This window comes from Loxodonta africana, chromosome 8 (genome assembly GCF_030014295.1).
Source record: "Loxodonta africana isolate mLoxAfr1 chromosome 8, mLoxAfr1.hap2, whole genome shotgun sequence".
Lineage (NCBI taxonomy): Eukaryota > Metazoa > Chordata > Mammalia > Proboscidea > Elephantidae > Loxodonta > Loxodonta africana.
In genome coordinates, this window is record NC_087349.1 from 121,481,113 (window position 1) to 121,502,100 (window position 20,988).

Consider the following 20,988-nt stretch of genomic DNA (forward strand, 5'->3'; position numbering starts at 1 on the left):
CTCTTCAGATATTGAGGTGGATGTTAAAATTTAAATTGGTGAGCATAAATAAATGTATGCTGAATGAGTGAATGAATGAACAATGAACAAATATATCTTAATTCTTGGATTCCTAAGTTTTCAGTATTAAGCTAAATACCATAGAAATGTCGGAGACAACTATAATTTCTATTCTTATTAACCGAATGACTTCTAATGCTAAAGGAATATCCATATTAATCATGGAGCAGTAATCTGCTTTGCTATAGCTCCACCATAATAGAAGTAACACCTCTGACCTACATTTTGTTCAACATGCACTGGACTCATGTTCCCAGCTATGATATGGTGGCCAGTGATCACGGTTAGTCTATCAGTGGCAAATGTTTGTCAGATTTCTCAACCAAACAAACATCGGTCACTGTTTGATCCTAAAAGCCCCAAATCAGACTTATCTCAAAACCTAGTTATGGGCTATTAATGATTAAGAGAGATAATGTGACAGATTCTACCTTTAGATAACCACTCTGGAGACAGAAGCTTGACAAGAAGCTTTAACTCCACGTAAAAAATAATGAGTCACTCCTGAGGTTCACCCTTCAGCCAAAGATTAGACAGGCCCATAAAACAAAACGAGACTAAACGGGCACACCAGCCCAAGGGCAAGGACGAGAAAGTAGGAGGGGCAGGAAAGCTGTAATGTGGAACCCAAGGTTGAGAAAGGGAGATTGCGGACATGTCACGGGGTTGGCAACCAATGTCACAAAATAATATGTGTATTAATTGTTTAATGACACACTAGTTTCCTCTGTAAGCCTTCATCTAAAGTACAATAAACATTAAAAAAAAAAAAAAAAAAGTCACAAGGCAAAGCCATAGACGTTTCCTAGACACATCCAAACACCTTGAGGGACCAAGTTACCGGGGCTGAGGGGTGGGGACCATGGTCTTACGGGACACTGAGGTCAACTGGCATAACAGTTCATAAAGAAAATGTTTTACATCCTACTCTGGTGGGTAGTGTCTGAGGTTTTAAAAGCTTGTGAGTGGCCATCTCAAATACATCTATTGGACCCTTCATGTTTGAAGCAAAGGAGAATGAAGAAAACCAAAGACACAAGGAAAATATTAGCCCAAAGGACTAACAGGCCACTTGAACCACAGCCTTCACCAACCTGAGCCCAGAGGAACTAGATAGTGCCTGGCTACCACCACCAACCGCTCTGACAAGGATCACAATAGAAGGTCCTAGACAGAGCAGGAAAAAAATAGAGAACAAAATACAAATTCACACACACAAAAAAAAAAAGATTAGACTTACTGGTCTGACAGAGGCTGGAGGAACCCCGGCAACTATGGCCCCGGAAACCCTGCTAACTTAGAACTGAAGGCACTCCTGAAGGCTACCTTTCAGCCAAAGATGAGACCGGCTTTTATAAAAAAAATGATAACACATGTGAGGAACATGTTTCTTAGTTCAATCAAGTATATTAGACCAAATGGACAACACCTACCCAAAAGCAGAAAGGGACAGAAAAACTGGATGAATGGAGACAGAAAGCCCAGGGTGAAAAGGGAAAGGGAGAGAGTGACGACACACGACAGACTGCAACCGATGTAACAAAACAATTAGTGTATAAATTTTTGAAAGAAAATAATGGGTCACACAATCAATCTCTGAATTAATTTAGCAGGGTAACATAACTCAAAAACCACTAATTAAACTATCTCTGATTGTTATAACTAAGATATTTCGCAATATCCAAAGGAAGAATTGTACTATTTTACTGCAACAATAATTTCATTTAACTTTAGTTAATATACCATAAGCTATCATTTTATACTTTGAAGAAAAATATAATCATGGGTCACATTTTAAACATGAACATTCTATGGCTGACAAGCAATTTGCACTTCTAAAACCACTGGGAAAAAAAAGCCCTGGGATATAGTGATTTATTACACACTAATGGGATATACTGATTTATTACAAACTAATGTTGCGACTTGAAAGAATTAATGTAACTCCCCTAAGACCTGACTTATAACCAGAGAGAAGTTTATTTATCGGAGTACTTCAGATAAACAAAAAATTTTGGAAGCTTCTCCAGAATTAAATTTTAAAGAATATTATTTAAAGGAGGTAAGATCTTTACTAAAAAGGTAAGTATACCTGGGAATACATGGAAACTTTTATTTTGCCACCTTTAACTGTAAGAGGGTTTTATATATCACGGAATTGCTTACAGAAGGTATAAAATTATAACAGAAGAAATTTGCTCACTGAATACTTGATCATGATCACTTATATTTCAAATGTATCTAATCTGTTAAGATCCTCTTCATATTAGGCTTGCAAGCATTGATCATTTACCTCAATCTATATGGGCATAGGTAATAGGTTAAATGTTTTTTGGTGTATTTACCTTTTTTCCTTTGAATTTGAGGGTACCAGGCTGCTCCAGCACCCCATAAAACAAGTACATAATGTTGACCTTGAGTCTGTTCCACCGTTAACACAACTTTCCTTTGCTTCTGTCCTCTATAATTGTATAATGCTTCTGGAAAAGGAAAAGAAGTATTTAAATTGGCATTAATCTATCACATGTGATACCATACTTTAATACTTGGTAAGTATATAGTGATAAATAACTGATACACTAAAATGGTTGTGTATTTTAATTATTTTATAATTTAAAATTAAGAAAGTAACAAAATGTTTACCTGTCAGTATAGTGATATCAACAACTCTTAGTACTGCATGGACTAATATTTCAGGCTGAAGGTGCTTCAGTTCTACAAACTCAATCCTTTTGACTTTCTGAGGCTGCCTCTGAGGAAGATCTCTGAGACAAGGATGTTTTGAAGAAACATATGCCAATAAGTCCTGAAGTACAACAGCACTAACTATACTGGAATCTAAGAAAGAGAAACACATACACAAAGAATGGAAACAATATATTGTCTTGACAACCTACAATATCTTCTTAGAACTGTACACTATGCTGTGAAGTATGATTAAATGTAAAATATGATTTCACTTCTATAAAATATGTAGCTTATTCTTGAATCAGTTTAGATTCAAAAATAAAACTTGGTATTTACCACCAATGGAACCTGAATTATTTACTATCTCCTAAAATTTTTTTTTTTTTAAAAAACTGGCAGTGTTCTCTTACTTCTCTATTTTGTTAATGTCATCTTTCTACCAATTAACTAAGCTAAAAATTTCAGCTATTATTTTTTACTCGTCTATCAGTCGATTATATCCAACCAGTTCCCAGTCCCTGGAGTCTAATTTGATCATGTCTTCCTCGGCTATCCCAACCACCTCGTTTTCTTCAAGATCCTTAGCACTTGACACCTGAAATACTCTACGAGCCTCCTAGCCAGCCCTCACGCTTTCCCCAAACATGTCTGATTCCTTTCCGTTTCTAAGGCTCTTGTACAGCTTTTACTACCTGCAATGCTATCATCCTCCCATCTCCCTATCCAAATACTACACAGAATAATAACCACTACGGACCCCAAGTGCCTTCGCCTCTCCTAACTCAGAGAGCGGTTTACCTGTGACTATCATCTGGCATTTGGGCACGTACAGCGTTGTAGTGTTTCTTTTGATTGTTACATCAGTTACTGAACTTTTCAGTCATTACACCACTTAGAGTTTTTCTCTTTCCTGTCTCAATTTTTTTTCTAATTCTTTATTGAGGTATACTTTACATACAATAAAATGCATAAATTTTAAATGTACAGTTGGATGAGTTTTGCTGATTAGACTTAAATTTCTCTGAAGAAAAGCGAGGTACGCTTGAGCACATTACTGACTGTTGACCAAAATCAGATCCTGGCACAAAACGCTTTGGTATTTTTAGAAAGCAGAGTTTATTAGCCAATTTCAATAGAAAAAAAAAAAAAAAAGATCCTTTTTTCCTTCTCCCATCAACATGCCTACCCCCATGGATTCCTTATGCCGCACTAAAGCCTCATTCTTCCCTGATTCACTTCATGAGTATTTACTGATCACCTACTAGGTGCCAGGCTTTACCCAAGTACTAGGAACACAAAGACAAATTATGTCACGGTCCCAACACTGAACGTGTTAACAGTCTAGAAAGAGACAATGCTAGGCACAGTGCTCAGGACATGAGAAGTGCATGTAAGCACCCCTAAAAATGCACAGAAAAAGAACTGCCTAGGGAAGTTGTTGAAGGCTTCATTGAGGGAATATTTCAGCTGGATTTGGGAAAAATGTCTAGATTTCTAGGTAGCAAACGAGGTGGGCAGAGGTACATTTCCAGTTAAACAAAAAGTGTTCACAACCTTTTACGTACCATGGATGCTTTTGGTAGTCTGACGAAGCATATGGGCCCATGAAAAGAATAACAACTTATAACAGCTTTACTGAGGTCTAATTCACATACATAAACTTCACCCTCTTAAAGTGTACAAGTCAATGGTTTTTAGTTTACTCAGAGTTGTGCAACTATGACCACTACCTAATTTTAGAACATTTTCATCATAGACTATTTTCAATGCATAAAATAAGATACTTAAGATCGCAAAGAAAATCAATTATACAGCAACAGAGTAATCAAAATATTTTCAAAACTGTGATATACGTGCCTCATTAGTACATTAAATAACAAGACTTAGTAGAGTAACAGCTACTATAATTTCAAGGTAGTGGGAGCACATAGCAACTGTAATGTGATATAAAGTATATGTGATTTCCACTACTGACCAAGTCACAAGTTCTGCTAATATTATTGTGGATTGTTGCCTTATTCATAATTGAAGGAAATGCTTAATCTCAGCTAGTGATTAATGAAATAAAGATGCAACATTTTTCCCAACCAAGTTCATGGACTCCCTAGTGTAGAGGAATCAGTTTTCACAGAAGAAAAAGCAGGAAGAACATTTAGAAGGCTAGTGACACTGTCAACAGGAGAGAAGATGACAAATGTTGGAAAACAGGCAAGCACATATAAAGGGGAAAAAGGTTATTTATTTACGAGATGGTTCAGAGGTGCAATCCAGGAAACAACTGAAATGTGGGAGGTAAAGAAGAGATTAAAGATGACACCAAGATTTTCTAGTGCAACTAGGTAGGCAGATTAAAATAAATGTTTTAATGCTTTTAGAAACCTAAGTAAGATTACTCAATTTGTAACAAATTTCGTAAACAAATTTTATAAAACAATGGTGATATCACTAACAAAGATAATTGGCCTAAGAAAAAAGAAGAGACAATATGAAAGATGAATGAGGACAGACTGGAGATAAAGAGGAAAAACCCAACCCCAAATATCTCCTTCCACACTGATCTTCTTTCACAATTATTTTTAGTACATCTGGAATCAGAAGGGCTGAGTTCAAATTCCAGCTTTGTCAATAATGATCTCTGTGAACTTGCATGTAACTTCTCCGGGCTTCATTCTTTATCTATAATATAAAACTTTGGGGAACATCCCTGATAGCAAAATATTTACTTCTGCCTGTTCCAAAAATTTTTATATGGAAATATCCAGTTATTTAGATTTCAAATAATTTTTTTTTTATTGCTTAGAAATACTGGGTTAGCCTTTGATTATACATTTAATAATATTTAGTATCAAATTTATATCCTGTAACATTATCAAAAGACTAGGTTTGTAAAATATGTTACACTTCACTATAATGAAGAAAGATGTCTTTTCCAAAAGTACAACATATTAATCAGAAGTGTGACTGTTCTCATGAGTTGTAACTACTTGCAAAATGAAACTAATCAAGTTGATTTATTCTTGTAGAAGAAATACAACTGCAATATCTTCAAAGTGTCAACTGATAATCATTTCCCTAAATCAAACAAAAAACCTTTAGAATATACTTTAGCCACTAACCTATGAAAAACATGGCAACATAAACTTCAATGTAAGCATAAAAACAATTAATTTGAAGGTTATCTAACTAGTTCACGTTTTTTCACATCGCTCTACAAAAACCTGAAGCTCCACTATGGCTCCACGGAATATTCTCTACCTGGAATGATTAGGTCCTACAATTTTAATGAAATTGTTAAACTATAATTACTTGAATCAAGATCAGCCTCAAAACCAGTAATATCTACTACAACATCTCCCACATCCCTTGCAAAATATTTACAGACCATGTTATTTTCATTATTTCAATACATTCCTTATCTTTCCATTGCATCAACAGCTATAAAATGTGATGAATTTTGTTTAAATGCCATTTGACTACCATTCACATACACATGCTCTCTGAGATGTGGTAAACTCAAATATTGGTCTTTTATAGATTAAACTTACATGAAACCCTAAAGTTATAAACTTGACTGATTTCAAAATCAAATACTGAAACATAAGCGTTTTAATGTTTTCAGAACCCAATACATATAATCTGCTTTAATTAAGCACAGAGAGCTTCAGTGATATTAAATCAGTGATATTAGTAATGTTTTAAGTTGAGTGGTGGTTTCGTGAGTGTTTCTTAGCATACTTCATCATTTAAATATACTTTATATATCTTCTTTCATGTAACAAACTACTGGACTAGGGTGATAACAGTGTCAACACAGAAAAGGGGATAAATTTGAAAATAGAATCTAAATTTGAATTATGACCTGGACTCACAGGGCATGGGGATGGACTAGATGTAGGGAATCAAAGATGACACTAATGCTTTTGTGTTAAGTAAACAGATGAAGGTGAGTACCTTACACTGAGAGCAAGGACACAGAAGAAATATTGAGAGGAGAACATAGTAGGCAAAAATGATGAGTTCAGCTTTGGACAAGTTGAATTTGAGATGTCTGTAGGACATAAAAAAAATTTCAGAAGATTTCAAGTTCCATGGTCTTTGAACTGCGTATTTAAAGACACTCCAAAGGCTGTATGAGATTCAATACCCAGATCCTCAATTTTCCATATGTACTTTTTCCTATACTGATTTCCCTGAGAACTCTTTCCTACATCCCCTTTTACAATGACGCTTCCCCCGCTTTATAAAACAAGGCATACCTCTCGCTCTCCCAAAATCTTACTGAGGTGCATTAACCTGCTGCCGTCAAGTTGATTCCAATTCATAGTGACCATACAGGACAGACCACAACTGCCCCATAGGATTTCCAAGGAGCGGCTGGTGGATTTGAACCGCCGACCTTTTGGTTAGCAGCCAAGCTTTTAACCTTTTGACTCAGTGTAAAAACCACTATGTTGATAAAGGTTGGTATCACCAGTGGTTTGTCATGTGGATATCACATACCCCTAACATGATACAATGGGAAGGGCACTTCACCTCTCTGGTATCCTTCCCCAAAACTCACAACTCCAATCTAATCATGAGAAAACATCAGACAAACCCAAACTGAGGGACAGTGTATAAAATAAGAAAAAAAAAATATAAAGGTCATGAAAACCAAAGAAAGACTGAGAAACACTTGAAACTAAGTAGACTAAATGCAATGTGGTATTCTAGATTGGATCCTAGAATAGAAACAGACCATTAGTGGAAAAACTCATGAAATCCAAATAAAGACTAAAGTTAATGGTATTGTACCATATTAATTTCTAGTTTTGACAAATATATTATGATTATATAAGATGTTAACACTTTGGGGGGAAACCCCTAGGTGGTGCCAATGGTTAAGCACTCGACTGCTAGCTGAAAGGTTGGCGGTTTGAACCCATCCAGAGGCACCTTGGAAGACAGGCCTGGCTGTCTGCTTGAGAGGTCACAGCCTTGAAAACCCTATGGAGCAGTTCTATTCTGCACACAGGGGGTCCCCATGGGTTGGAATCAGCTTGATGGCAGCTAACAACAACACAAACATTTGAGGAAGGTAGGTGAAGGATATACGGAAACTCTCTGAAATATCATTGCAACTTCTCTGTAAAGGTGTAATTATTCCAAAATAAGAAGTTTATTTTTAAAAAAACAAAGTATTACCACATAAACATTACTGAATAGAATTCAGAAAGATTTATGGCACATTAACTCTGAAGGAACCGAGTAACATGATTATAGCTCCTTCCATTCCCATTTGGTTATTTATATGAACAAGGTTTGATGGAAGTTATATCTACAAAAATGAAAACGTAAAATTATGGCTGTTAAAGAAATGCTTTATTTTTTTTCAATTATACTTGAGGTGAGAAAAATCAGATTAATCATAATCCTTGGTTCATGATAAGCTCCCATCATGGTTCCTGCATGACCTGCTCCTTTTCCAGCTAGTTATTTGTAATACTGTAATGCTGCTGTTGTTAGCTGCCATCAAGTCGATTCCGACTCACAGAGACCCCACGTGTACGGAACAGAACTGCTCTACGGGGCTTTCAAGGTTGTGACCGTTCTGAAGCAGACGCCCAGGCCTGCCTTCCAAGGCACCTCTGGGTGGGCTCGAACTGCCAACCTTTCAGCTAGTAGTCAGCTGATTAGCCATTTGTGCCACTCAGGGACATGTACGGTTCAGTGACATGAATTACTTAAGAGAATGTATTTTTTGTTTTAGTTTCAATTTTATAAAAAACACAAATATATTTTGCTTCTTGCTTTTTATACTAATTCTATTGCTAGGATCCATCTGTATTGTCAGGTATCACTGTAGTTCATTTGACTGCTGTAAAATATTTTACTGTATAACTACACTGCAGTTTACTCACTCCCTCTCCTGTTACCGGGCACCGGCTTTGGGGTTTTGGCAGTTGGGAACAGTGCTGCTCTGAACGCTCGTATCGACATCTCCTGTTGTACGTGTGCAAGGGTTTTGCCTGCAGGTATACCCAGGAATAGAACTGCTGGGTCAATGGGAATATGATTTACAACTTTAGGAGATAATGCCAAATTGTTTTCTACAGTGCTTGTTTAACAATTTACATTCCACCAGCACTAAGCACTTCCAGGCTTTAATTTTTGTCAGCCAATTGGGTGTAAAATGGTATGGTCTTTATTTGCATTTCCCTGACCACTAATGGTGTTGACTCTCTCCCCAGATGTTTACTGGACATACATGCTTCTTCTGTGAAATGTACCTGACAAATTGTCCCAAAACTTAGTGACCTAAAACAACATTTATTATCTCAGATCCTGTGGGTCAGGGATCTAGGCATGGCTTAGCTGGGTCCTCTGATTCAGGGACTCTCACAGGCTGTAATCAAGGTAGCAGCTGGGCTGCACTTCTCTTAAGGTGAGACTAAGTAGGGGGAAATCTACTTCCAAGCTCACGCCCATGCTGGCTGGCAGGACTCAGTTCTTCATGGGCGGTTGACCTCAGTCAGTTCCTATTACACTGTGTCAGTATTCTATCAACGTATTACTTCCCCCATTAATATTATGATATTGTTATTATACTCTGTACAGGCTCCATACCTTATATTCATTATCTCATTTAATCCTCACAACTCTACAAGATATTTATGCATTTTAATCTCTGTTCTACAGGTGGAGAGACAGGGGTATGGTGAGGTTAAAGAACCTGCCTAAAAAATATAGAATTTGGATTTAAATCCTGGTCTATTTGGCTCTAGAAACTATAACTAACAGTTCATACTGTCTCCCTTACTTTTTTTTCCGTTTTTATTTCCTGGAAAAAAAAGATAGTTCCTAGTTTCTTCATAGCTTATTTTAAAGAGAAAATGGATACCAGAGAAGGAAGATAATTTTTTCCCAGCAGTGGCAGATGGAAGAACAAGGATTCAAACCACAGCTGTCTGACTACGAGGCGCATCCTTTTTCCATTACCCCAAGATTTCTTAACCGGAGGTTAAGGAGTTCAAAAGAAGAACTTTGGAGGTGCATGAACTACTTGAAATTATATGCCAAATTTCATGTCTATTTACTTAAGTCCATTTATCTGGAAAAATGGCCCACAGCTTCATAAAGAGCTCTATGATTCCCTGAAAGGTTAAGAACCACCACTATACTGACTCTCTAAGAAAAATAAGAAATGAAGCATGAACCCCAATACTTCTTAAAATAAATTTGATTACAACATGTAAGCTCATTTTTTTAAAGTTCTGTCTTCATCCTTACTGAAGAAATAAACCTCTATAGCTAACTTGTTTAGAAAACATGTTACAAAACTCTTTTCTTTCCTAATATGTTTATATATTTTAAATGCTTATAAATTATTATATTCAAACTGTGTCTTACATTCTTCAGGCCGGACAGATGAGTAGCTTCCAAGATTTAATAACTGACTGGTAAATGTTGATTGTAGCACTGTCTCACCAACCCACTGATTCTCATGAATAGTAACATCTAGAGGGGGGAAAAAAGTTTTGATCATGCCATAAATTTCTTCATAAGAACATATAATTCATGCTTCCCACATGCCAGGCAGCTGAAGTTCAGATAAGTTAAATGATCTGCCTAAAGGTACAAAATGATAAACCAGCAAATGCGAAATCTGAACCTAGGTACGTCTGTATGTAGATAAAATAACAGAGTTGCTTCTATATGTTCAAACATTATCAGTATGGAAGCTCACTGCTCCACAGAGAACGATTTAATGGATTCTGTTCACGTAAGGCCAATGTTATAACGTGTATTTCTAATAAATTAAAAGAAAAATCTTTCACAGCCGAGAAGCAAAGCAGTGGTGCCTGCAACAGCAAATAACATTCAGTATGCATCTATCCCTCCTGCTATAAACATACCTGAATATAAGGCATTCTTAGGGGACTTTGACTGTTTTTCCCCAAATGGCAAGGTAATCTGAAAAAACCATTTTTCCTCATTTGTTGGCACCATGTTACTTGTAAGATAAATGAAAATCTGAACTCGTCCTGGATGCCTACCTCTCCCTTCTGGCCTTTGCCCCAATATCTCACCTGCTGATTTTCCCTCTTCAGTCTGCCCACTACCTTACCACTGCTACTGTCTGACATCGCACGTTCCTCTCTCTCCTGTCAGACCCCCTTCCCACCCCCAATCCATGTCCCACAATGCTAATGACTGATTTATCAAGAACATTAATGCCATCAGGTGCCTTCCTAACAAATACTCAATGCCTCCCCACTGCTAGCCAGGAAAAGCCACCAGGACAGTCAAGACTGTTCATCAGACACTCAGGATACCTACTCTTCAGAAAGGAACAAATAAATGAGCAATTTCCAAGACAGCCTTCTAAAAACTAGGCTTATGAAAAGTATGTCCAATGAGTGACATGCTAATTACCAGTGATAGGGTGGGGGGAGCTGATAGCTTAGCCCTTGCCTCCGTTCTCTTTGCCCACTCAGATGTGTCCCTGCTCCTCATCTTGTTTATTTCTTTAAACACTGTGCTTTCCCAAGGTGAACTCTCAGGCCCTCTCCTCTTTCAATTCTAGTCTCTAGTCTCTCTTAATAAAACAAAACCAAACCAATTGGTGTTGAGTCAATTCTGACTCACAGCCACCCTACAGGACAGAGTAGAACTGCCTCATAGGGTTTCCAAGGAGTGCCTGGTGCATTCTAACCTCCGGCCTTTTGGTTAGCAGCCTGAGCTCTTAGCTACTCCCTTTGACAATCCTCCTTTACAGTAATCCCTTCATTGTATTGCTAAAAGCATAACCAAGTGTTACTGTGTTACTAAGTGGAATGTGATCTGGAACACATCTGTTACACAGAATTTTTCAGTTCTGGGGTATATATCATCAGGTAGTGTGACCTATCCAACATTTAGTTATAATAATGTACAAATGGATGTTATTAATTAAAATGAGATTTCACCCATAACAAATTTCTATGGAAATATAATTTCGCTACTTAATTAGGGCAATGGAAAAGTACAGATATCTTTTTCACAAGGTTTCCATCTGTTTCATACAAAAGCAACTTATTCAAAGCTCAGTGAATCAGATACTTTTTCTTAAATAAATAACGCAAAATACAGAAAAAACAGATACTTAAAAAATGTACTCATAGAAACAATTTAAACATTCTACTTTTTTTTTTTTACAATAGGAAAATGGTTAAGTGAATTATGGTAAAGTCACTTGATAGAACGTTACGTAGTTGTTAACAACTGTAGGAAAAAATACACAGACACAGGGTGGAGTTCCTGTCTGCCTAGGGGAAGGCCTCTCAGAGCTCCAGGCAGTAACAGTCATGGCCTTGGTAAAATTACGGGGGTTGGGGGGAGAAGCGGCCAGGCTCCAGCCCTCTCTTTACAGCTTGAAAAACTCAATTTTGTCAGCACTCCAAAAACAGATTTCGGCTCTGCAATGTAAATTCACATTACACAAGTGAATGAGACAAACATAAAACCAGAGCACAAATTTTAAAAATTTACGATGAGACATTGCCAAAGAAACGAAAATACATGTGTGTGGCCCCGTTCTCACCTTCCTATGTGTTGTAAATCTTACCTCTATGATGTTAACGAGGCAGGATTAGAGCAGTTATGTTAATGAGGCAAGACTCTACTGGAAAGGGAAAGAATAACCAAAGGACTGCTCACTGAGTATTGAATCAGGAAAAAGGAAGTTGGATGAAATGGCTCCATCCAACAAGTAAGATGACATTGCCAATGGGACCAGAGGATGCTAAGCCTGTTAGTTACAATGCCCTGTGCTTAACTCTTTATCAGGGAGTGCTCCTGACCATCCTGCAGGAATACCAAAGTGTATTAGCTAAGGTTCTCATTTCCCTGAAAACTGTTTGGTGAGAACTGACAATAATTGCCTTGAAATTTGAAGCTCAAAGACTGAGCTATACCTCTTCCTTTAGATAAGTTATTAAGCTTCCTCCTGGTCTGAGATTCACCTTTTCTTCTTAAAATGACTAGTATCTCTGCTTTTATACACTGTGTACTGATTTTAAAGTCATTTGAAAAACAACATAGGTTCCTGATGTTAGACAAAAAGGCAGGATAAAAACTGTTTGTTCTTTATGACTACAATTATAGGTATTCCCTGACTTACTGTTGAGGATTCAATTGTGTCCCTCAAAAACATGTGTTGACTTGGCTAGGCCATGATTCCCAGTATTGTGTGGCTGTCCACCATTTTGTCATTTGATGTGATTTTCCTATGTGTTGTAAATCCTACCTCTATGATATTAATAAGGCAGGATCAGAAGAAGTTATGTTAATGAGGCAAAACTCAGTCTATAAGATTATGTTGTATCTTGAGTCAATCTCTTTTGAGGTATAAAAGAAGACAGCAGGAAGACAGAGGGACCTCATACTACCAAGAAAGTAGCTCCAGGAGCAGAGTGTGTCCTTAGGACCTAGGGTCCCTGCACTGAGAAGCTCCTAGACCAGGGGAAGACTGACAATAAGGACCTTCCTCCAGAGTCAACACAGAAAGCCTTGGCACCCTGAATTTGAACTTCTGGCCTCCTAGACTGAGAGAATAAATTTCTCTTTGTTAAAGCCATCTACTTGTGGTACTTCTGTTGCAGTGTAACTGAACATCACTCGGGTTCTTGTCCTGTCTTATTAGCTGATTGAAATAAGACAGACACTGATTGCAATGGAAACAGAAAGTGGCAGGTTTATTGTCTGCGCATAAAAGGAGCGCGTGGGGTCTGCTGACCTTAAAGCCACGTGCTCGCTGACTAAGGGGGCTGGGGAGCTTTTTGTTTCCAATGGTGTCAGGGTGTTGGGTTTGGTACCTGGAATTTTCTGCCTTTAGCCCTCCCATGCCTATATTTGGGGGGGGCGGGGGGTGGTCAGTTGAAGGATATGATTTCAATCTGTGCGTGATTCAAGGTGTAACTAGAGCTAGTCAGTGGACCGAACCACACCTGCTGCGACTTCCTGCTCAAAACAAGCTTGTGGTTAGCAAGACAAAGGGGTGGGGGAAGGGGTGTTGATGGGGGTTTTCAATATGGCTGAGCAGCCTGTCTCAGCAGCAGCACTAGATAACTAAGACTCTTACAATGTGAGTTATAACGAACCATACTTATGCCCGTTTGGGTTTTGTGTGTGTGTATGTTATCATTAGTAATATGTACTATATACCATGCTGCAGTATGTAATTTGCTGATGTCGTCATATCTGTAAGTTTATATGTAATGCTTCCAACTCCCAAAGACGAATAAAGATCAGATTTACAAAGATAATGATAATAAAAAGCAATAATAATAAAAACTAAAAAAAAAAAAAAATGAGGTATTTAACTTATGTCAAAACCAACTTACGACGGAGTCATCAGAATGCGAACCCCGTTGTAAATCGGGGACTACCTGTATATAGTAAGAGTGCGGATTCTGGAGTTTAGCTAAAAAAAAACTGTTGCAATCAAGTTGATTCTGACTCATGGCAACCCCACGTGTTACAGCGTAGAACTGCTCCGTAGGATTTTCTTGGCTGTAATCTTTATGGAAACAGATTGCCAGGCCTTTCTTCCGTAGTGCTGCTGGGTGAGTTTGATCTGTTAACCTTTAGGTTAGTGGTTGAGTACAAACCATTTGTGCCACCCAGGAACCTAACTGGAGCGATGCTAACCCAGGTCAAATCATGGCTTTGCCACTTCCTAGATGGGTAACACTAAACATTATTTCTCTGCATCTGTTTCCTCAACTGAAAAATGGGGACAATAATCAGCAGCTTTCTCACATAGTTGTTGTAGTGATTTGATATACACGTAAAACATTTAAAATAGGGCCTGACACAAAGTCAGTTCCCAATAAGTATCAGCTATTACATACGTAGGAGCCCTGGTGGCGCAGTGGTTAAGAACTTGGTCGCTAACCAAAAGCTGAGCAGTTCGAACCTACTAGCAGCTCCTTGGAAACCCTACAAAGCAGTTCTACTCTGTCCTATAGGGTCACTATGAGTTGGAATCGACTCGACAGCCAGAAGTTTGGGATTACATACGTATGTGGATGCATTTTAAAGGGCATAGGGAAAATGACTAGAAAGAAACACTCCAAAATTGTAATGAGGTTAGTTAGATACCAGTAATTTTTCTCCATTCTGTATTTCCAAAACAATTAATATAAATCCAACAATAAATAAAAATAAAGTAGCAGAAATGCTGTCCTTTCATTATGGGACTGCTAATATAATTAAATGATTATAAATAAGACATACAACAAAGAGCAAGCCTGATGATATAAGAGGAACACTAACATAGTGAATGAGTAAGAGGGCCAACCAGAGAAGGCTTTTTAAAGGAGCAGATGTGTGGAAAGAAGGGGCAGAACTAAGAAGGACATAGCAAGGGCCCAGAAATGGCAAGGAACTGGATAACGAGGAATGGTAAGGACACCAGTGTGGAAGCTGTAACAGGATCAGTCATGCCAGGGCCGAGAAGAGGCAAATGCTAATAAAGAACACCTACAGACTTAAAGGAGGGGAGCGGGTAAAAAACTCGACACAGCTTTAGAAAATAAACTATCACTACATCACAGTGACCTCACCTGTAAGCAAAATTATATCTCCAGGGAACACGGTAAGTGCCCAAAATGCTGCAGTTCGCCACATAAAGACCTTCTTCTTAATTTCTGTTTGGTCGATGACTTCGAGCGCTGCTAAAGGTACCGTAGAGCCAGAATGTGGTCCTGATTTTATGTTCACTTCTTTCACGTGACACGGAGATAACACCACGACTAAGCAATTATATTTCTGACTTTTACAATCACAATTTTTTATTAATGATGTTTTTTTAATATACTTAAATTCAGACACGTTCCTCTGGTCCAGTGTTACAGCAAGATCTCCTGCATTAGAAAGCAACTTAGATTTCTTAGATACTTGGGAGGTTTTAGATGGGGCTTTAGAATGGCCTGCTTTATGTTCAGATATCCAACTTCTTTTAACAGAACTTTTATGAAAGGTATTGAGTTGGGAGCACAGTATTCCTGAGCTACATGACTCGATACAGATCTCATTTGGTGGCAGTTTTACATCAGGACTGAAAAGTTCTTGAGATCCTATATTTTCTTCAAGATCTGTTTCAGAGTCTATGACAATGTGGCTACTTTTTGTTTCAGGACCAACAGGACTAAAAAGTTCAAGGGAATAGGCTTGGCTTTGTCCACTTTTAAATCCTTCTGCAAAATCATCACTACGATGAATCAGATTATCTTCTATTACTCTTATTTCCTCGTGACTTGCCTTTGGGCCAACCTTCATGTTTACGGTCCCTTTATTTAGAGAATTCTGCCCTTTATACTTCCTCTGGGCTAAAAAAGCAACCTGGCTGGAGGTCATTACACTGAGAAATTCAGTATCAGTGGATACGTTAAGGTTTGAGGCCTTCGTAACTGCTTCTTCAGGCCTTGGCTTGTCTACCGTTTTAGAAGGCAAGAATTCCACACGCTGGCTTTGCGTTTCATGATGTGCTCTTGGCACATAAGTTGTTTCTACAGGTTCTGGCCCTATATTAATCTGTTTGGTACTACAGACCAAATCTAACAGAGCTGCACACTTAGGATCTAACTGTGAGGTTGTTTTTGTTAAATCTGGGACACAGATATTTGACTGATCTTTATGCTGTTCATCTGTGATTTTCTTATTTTCAGTGACAAGCTTTTGATACTTTTCTTTTCCAGTTAAATGTTGAACTCTGCTCTTAAGTCCACATATTTGCATGCTAGAGTCTGTTACACCACTCATCCCTGAGGGGGAACTCTTCTGGGATTTTATATTCTGTGTCTCAGAAATACAACATATAAAGTCATCTTTCAAAGGAACTGAACTTTTCCTAGAGTTCAGTAAACAAAGACTATTAAGACCAGGGGGCCCAATACTGTCTAAGACTTGATAGTTTTCAAGGTTTTTGTGCTTGCATTTTTCATCCTTCAGATGTAAAGAATGTTGATTGTATAAAAGCTGAACTTTTTTCCAGGGGTCAGCAGCAGGTATGGAAGAAGTCGGTTCCTGTGATACTGTTGTTTTCAGTGGAAGAACTGGAGCACCCCAAAAAATGTGGACTTGAGATCCTCCAGTCATGGTTTCTGATAAAAATTAAAAATCTAAAATTAATACTTTTGCAATACTTTTTTTGTATATTGATACTAACAATGTACCAAAGGCAAATACATAAAGTAGGAATCAAAAACATAATTAATAGAGGTGATTTATTTTGGTAAATCCATTTAAGTATAAAATTCACAAATACATAAGAAACCGCAAAAAGAAAGTGAAATATTCACAAAATATTTTCATCTTGAGACTCTCTTTAAGGGAAATAAAACTAAAAACTAAAAACCTGTTGCCATCGAATTAATTCCAACACATAGAGACCCTAAAGGACAGAGTAGAACTGCCCATAGGGTTTCCAAGGAGTGGTTGGTGGATTTGAACTGCTGATCTTTTGGTTAGCAGCCATAGCTCTTAACAACTGCACCACCAGGACTCTAAAACTAAGTATACTAACCTCCAGTGGGTACTATTTTCGCACAGATAACATAGCCTTCTGCGTTTGTTTGCAGGCGCACCCACCTCCCCAAGGTATTTTCATAAGCATGCTGTGCTGATTTTTTTACAGCAACACGTGGAAGAGGACCCGAACGGCAGCGCTTACGAAGGTGCCTACCAGGCAGTGTGGGCTTGGTGGGCAGACAAACGCAGAAAGGCCCGATATTTGCTTAAAAATATGGTAAATAAATTCTTAGTTTGTTAATTTGTTGTGTTGTGTAAACTCGGTCTATTTAAATAAGTTAGTAAAGACGGGGAAAGAAAGCATTTGAAATTGTATTATAGTCACCTTTAAATTACATATACCTGTTTTCATGACTCCATAGATAATCTTGGTATATTTAGGATCTCCTTCCTTCAACTAAGCTGCCCTGTAAGCACAATCAATAGCAGATTCTATACATTTTAATCCTCTCTTAAACATAAATAGAAAGATTAAGAAGTAACACAGGTAGTCACCAATTTATGACACATTCAAGTTACAATGAAATACACTTATGACTGTCCTTTATTCATTGGGACATTTTATCACTAGTAGTATGTACTACAAACGATGTTGCAGTATGTAATTTGCTGATATCATCACACCTGTGATTTTATATGTAAAGTTTCCAACCCCCAAAGACAAATAAAGATCGGACTTATAAAGATGATGATAATAACAGATAATATTAGAGATGCCCCAAGATGGCAGTTTAGTCAGTCACACCATGCCATCCCTCTACTGCAAAGACCCGAGAAACCAAGTGAAATGGATACAGATGATAATCCTGTACCCCTGAGCATCAAATGGAAGGATAAAGAATCAGATCAAACACTGACTGGAAGGAGGAATTGAACGAAAACACTGAACGAGGAGCGATATGGAGTGGAGATGCCCTGCCAGCTGGCCCGGCACAGTGTCGCCATCTTGACATAAAGCTCCTCACTATCCTGGGTGAGGAGCGCAGGAAGGCAACTTCACAGAATACCTAGCAGGAGGCAGGGAAACTGTGTAGACATACCTGGAGTGAAGCAAGGTGAGCAAGACAGGAATCAGATCTAAGGAGGGAAAGCACAGGAAGGAGGTTAAGACCTCCAGGGATCCTGATACCCAGAGGGCAGAGGGGCAGGATTCAGATAAAACTACTCACCAGTGACAGTCCCTGACCATTAGGGTGGGTAGCGCACGTGAAGTAATAAATCCATAGAGTATCAGCAAAGGTCTCTGACCCTAGCAGACTCCAAGCAGCACCACCCCCCCGGCCCCCCGCCCCATACACACACTTGGTCAGGGTCAGGTCTCAACTGCTGCCTGCAGCCAATGGGTGGTGCCCAGACACCCATGCCAGGTGACCAGAGGAGCATGCTTCCCCAGCCCGTCCCTCCTGTGATTACCAGCACAAACCACCCCCTTACCCTTGCCATCCCACCTGTCCAGGGACTGCAGTACAAGCTCCCCTTGCCCCATCCGCCAGCACTCCATCATCCTACTCATCTGACAAGTGTCAGAGCTCCCAAATCCCCAGTTGCCTGCCACACCCCCACCTGCTGCCCTGCCCACCCACCAAACAGTAGAGAGCACTCCTGTGCCCCCCAGTCATCTGCCACACCCCACTGTCTGCTACTCTGTCCACCGGGGGAGCGCCACCATGTACTCCTGTGCTACTGGATTGATGACAGGCGGCAGCCTGCACCTGCCCAGCATACCTGGTGAACAGCAATGTGCATGTGCCCTGCCTGCTGCTGCGCCACTCACACGGTGACATGTGGTAAGTGCTCCTGGCCGCTGGACCAGTTATCAGTGGAGCGCACCCAACCCGCCTATCCTGATACATCAAAACAAAATAAAAAATCAGGACAAAACAAACAAACATACTATCAATCAATAAATACATACAAAAAGAAATAAAAGAATACCCTTAATGCTTTGGAGACAGCAGACAACAGGGTCAAGATGGCTCAAACAACTGAGCAAAATAAAAGTAAAGAAAACCTTCCAGAGGAAGAAACAATAGTAGAACTACCTGAGAAGGAATTCAAAACACTTATATTTAGGATCCTCAAAGAGACTAAGGAAAACACAGAAAAGACCCTAGAAGAATTCAGGAAAACAATACAAGAAAAAATTACCAACTCAACACACAATTAGAAATCATATAAAAACAATTAGAAATTCAGAAGATTAACAATAAAACGTCACAAATAGATAACTCAATGGAAGGACACAGATGTAGAACTGACTCAAAGGGTGGAAAAATATATGTATCAAGCAAATAGTATCCAAAAAGAGAGCAGGAATAGCAATAATAATTTCAGATAAAACAATATAAGTAAAAATGCATTGTAAGAGATGAAAAGAAGGACATTATATAATGATTAAAGAAAGGGTCAATCCACCAAGAAGACATAACAATAATAAATATTTATGTACCCAATGACAGAGCTCCAAAATACATAAAACAAACTCTAACAGAATTAAAAAAAGAAATAGACAGTTCTACAATAATAGGAGACTTTAACACACCACTTTAGACAATGGACAGAACAACTAGAAAAGAAACTCAATAAAAATACAGAAAATCTAAATGATGCCATCAACCAACCTGACCTGACAGACATACACAGAACACACCACCCATGAGTGGCACAGTATGCTTTCTTCTGCAATGCACATGGAGCATTCTCCAGAAAAAACCATATTCTAGGCCACAAAGCAAGCTTCAATAAATTCAAAAATATTAAGCATCTTCTCTGACCACAACTCTATAAAACTAGAAATCAAAGAAAAAACATTAAATACATAGAAACTAAATAACAGCTTACTTAGAAACTACTGGGTTACAGGTGAAATTTTTTTAAATTCTCAGACTCAAATGAGAATTAAGATACAACATACCAAAACCTCCGGGACACAGCAAAACCAGTGTTCAGAGAAAAATTTACAGCAATAAATGCACACATCAAAAAAAAGAAGGACCCAAAATCAGTAACTTAGCCCAACAACTTGAACAAACAGAAAAGGAACAGCAAAAGAAGTCCACAGTCACCAGAAGAAAGGAAATAATAAAGATCAGCTCAGAAACAAAAGAAATAGAAAAACATCAAAAAGAATCAACAAAACTAGAAGTTGGTTCCTTCAGAGGATCAAAAAAATTGACAAACCGCTGGCCAAATCGACAAAGGAAAAAAAATGACAAGATGCAAATAACCAAAAGGAGAAATGAAATGGGCAACATTACAATAGAATCAACTGAGATAAAGAGGATCATTACATGAAAAACTGTACTCTAACAAATTTGAAAACCGAGAAGAAATGGACAGATTTCTAGAAACACGCCATCTACCTAAACTAACACAAACTTAAGCAGATATTTTAAACAGACCCACAACAAAAGAAGAAAGTGAAGAGATCATAAAAAAACTCCCAACCAAAAAAAAAACCCGGCCTAGATGGCTTCACTGGAGAATTCTATCAAACATTCAGAGAAGAGCTGACTTCAGTCTTACTCAAACTATTCCAGAACACAGAAAACGAAGGAATACTCCTGAATTCATTCTATGAAGCCAGCATAACTCTGATACCAAAACCAAAGACATCACTAAAAAAGAAAATTATAGACCAATATCCCTCATAAATACAGATGCAAAAATTCTCAACAAAATCTTAGC

General features: G+C 38.3%; 1 protein-coding gene across 9 annotated transcripts in view; it reads right to left on the reverse strand.

The window, feature by feature from the left end:
* Positions 1 to 20,988, reverse strand: part of SHLD2 (shieldin complex subunit 2) — a 141,378-nt gene that overhangs the window by 54,199 nt on the left and 66,191 nt on the right. For 6 of the 9 annotated variants that reach the window (XR_010322797.1, XM_064290299.1, XM_064290298.1 and 3 more), the window contains 6 exons: positions 18,342 to 18,378; positions 17,644 to 17,708; positions 15,336 to 16,874; positions 10,138 to 10,245; positions 2,704 to 2,898; positions 2,406 to 2,540 (listed from right to left, as the gene is read on the reverse strand). Coding sequence is in view for 8 of the 9 variants with exons in the window: in XM_064290299.1 (XP_064146369.1) it covers positions 2,406 to 2,540; positions 2,704 to 2,898; positions 10,138 to 10,245; positions 15,336 to 16,874; positions 17,644 to 17,653 (1,987 nt within the window). In the remaining variant the exon portion in view is untranslated. The remainder of the gene's footprint in view (positions 1 to 2,405; positions 2,541 to 2,703; positions 2,899 to 10,137; positions 10,246 to 15,335; positions 16,875 to 17,643; positions 17,709 to 18,341; positions 18,379 to 20,988) is intronic. The other 3 variants (XM_064290294.1, XM_064290297.1, XM_064290296.1) reach the window with 3 other exon arrangements.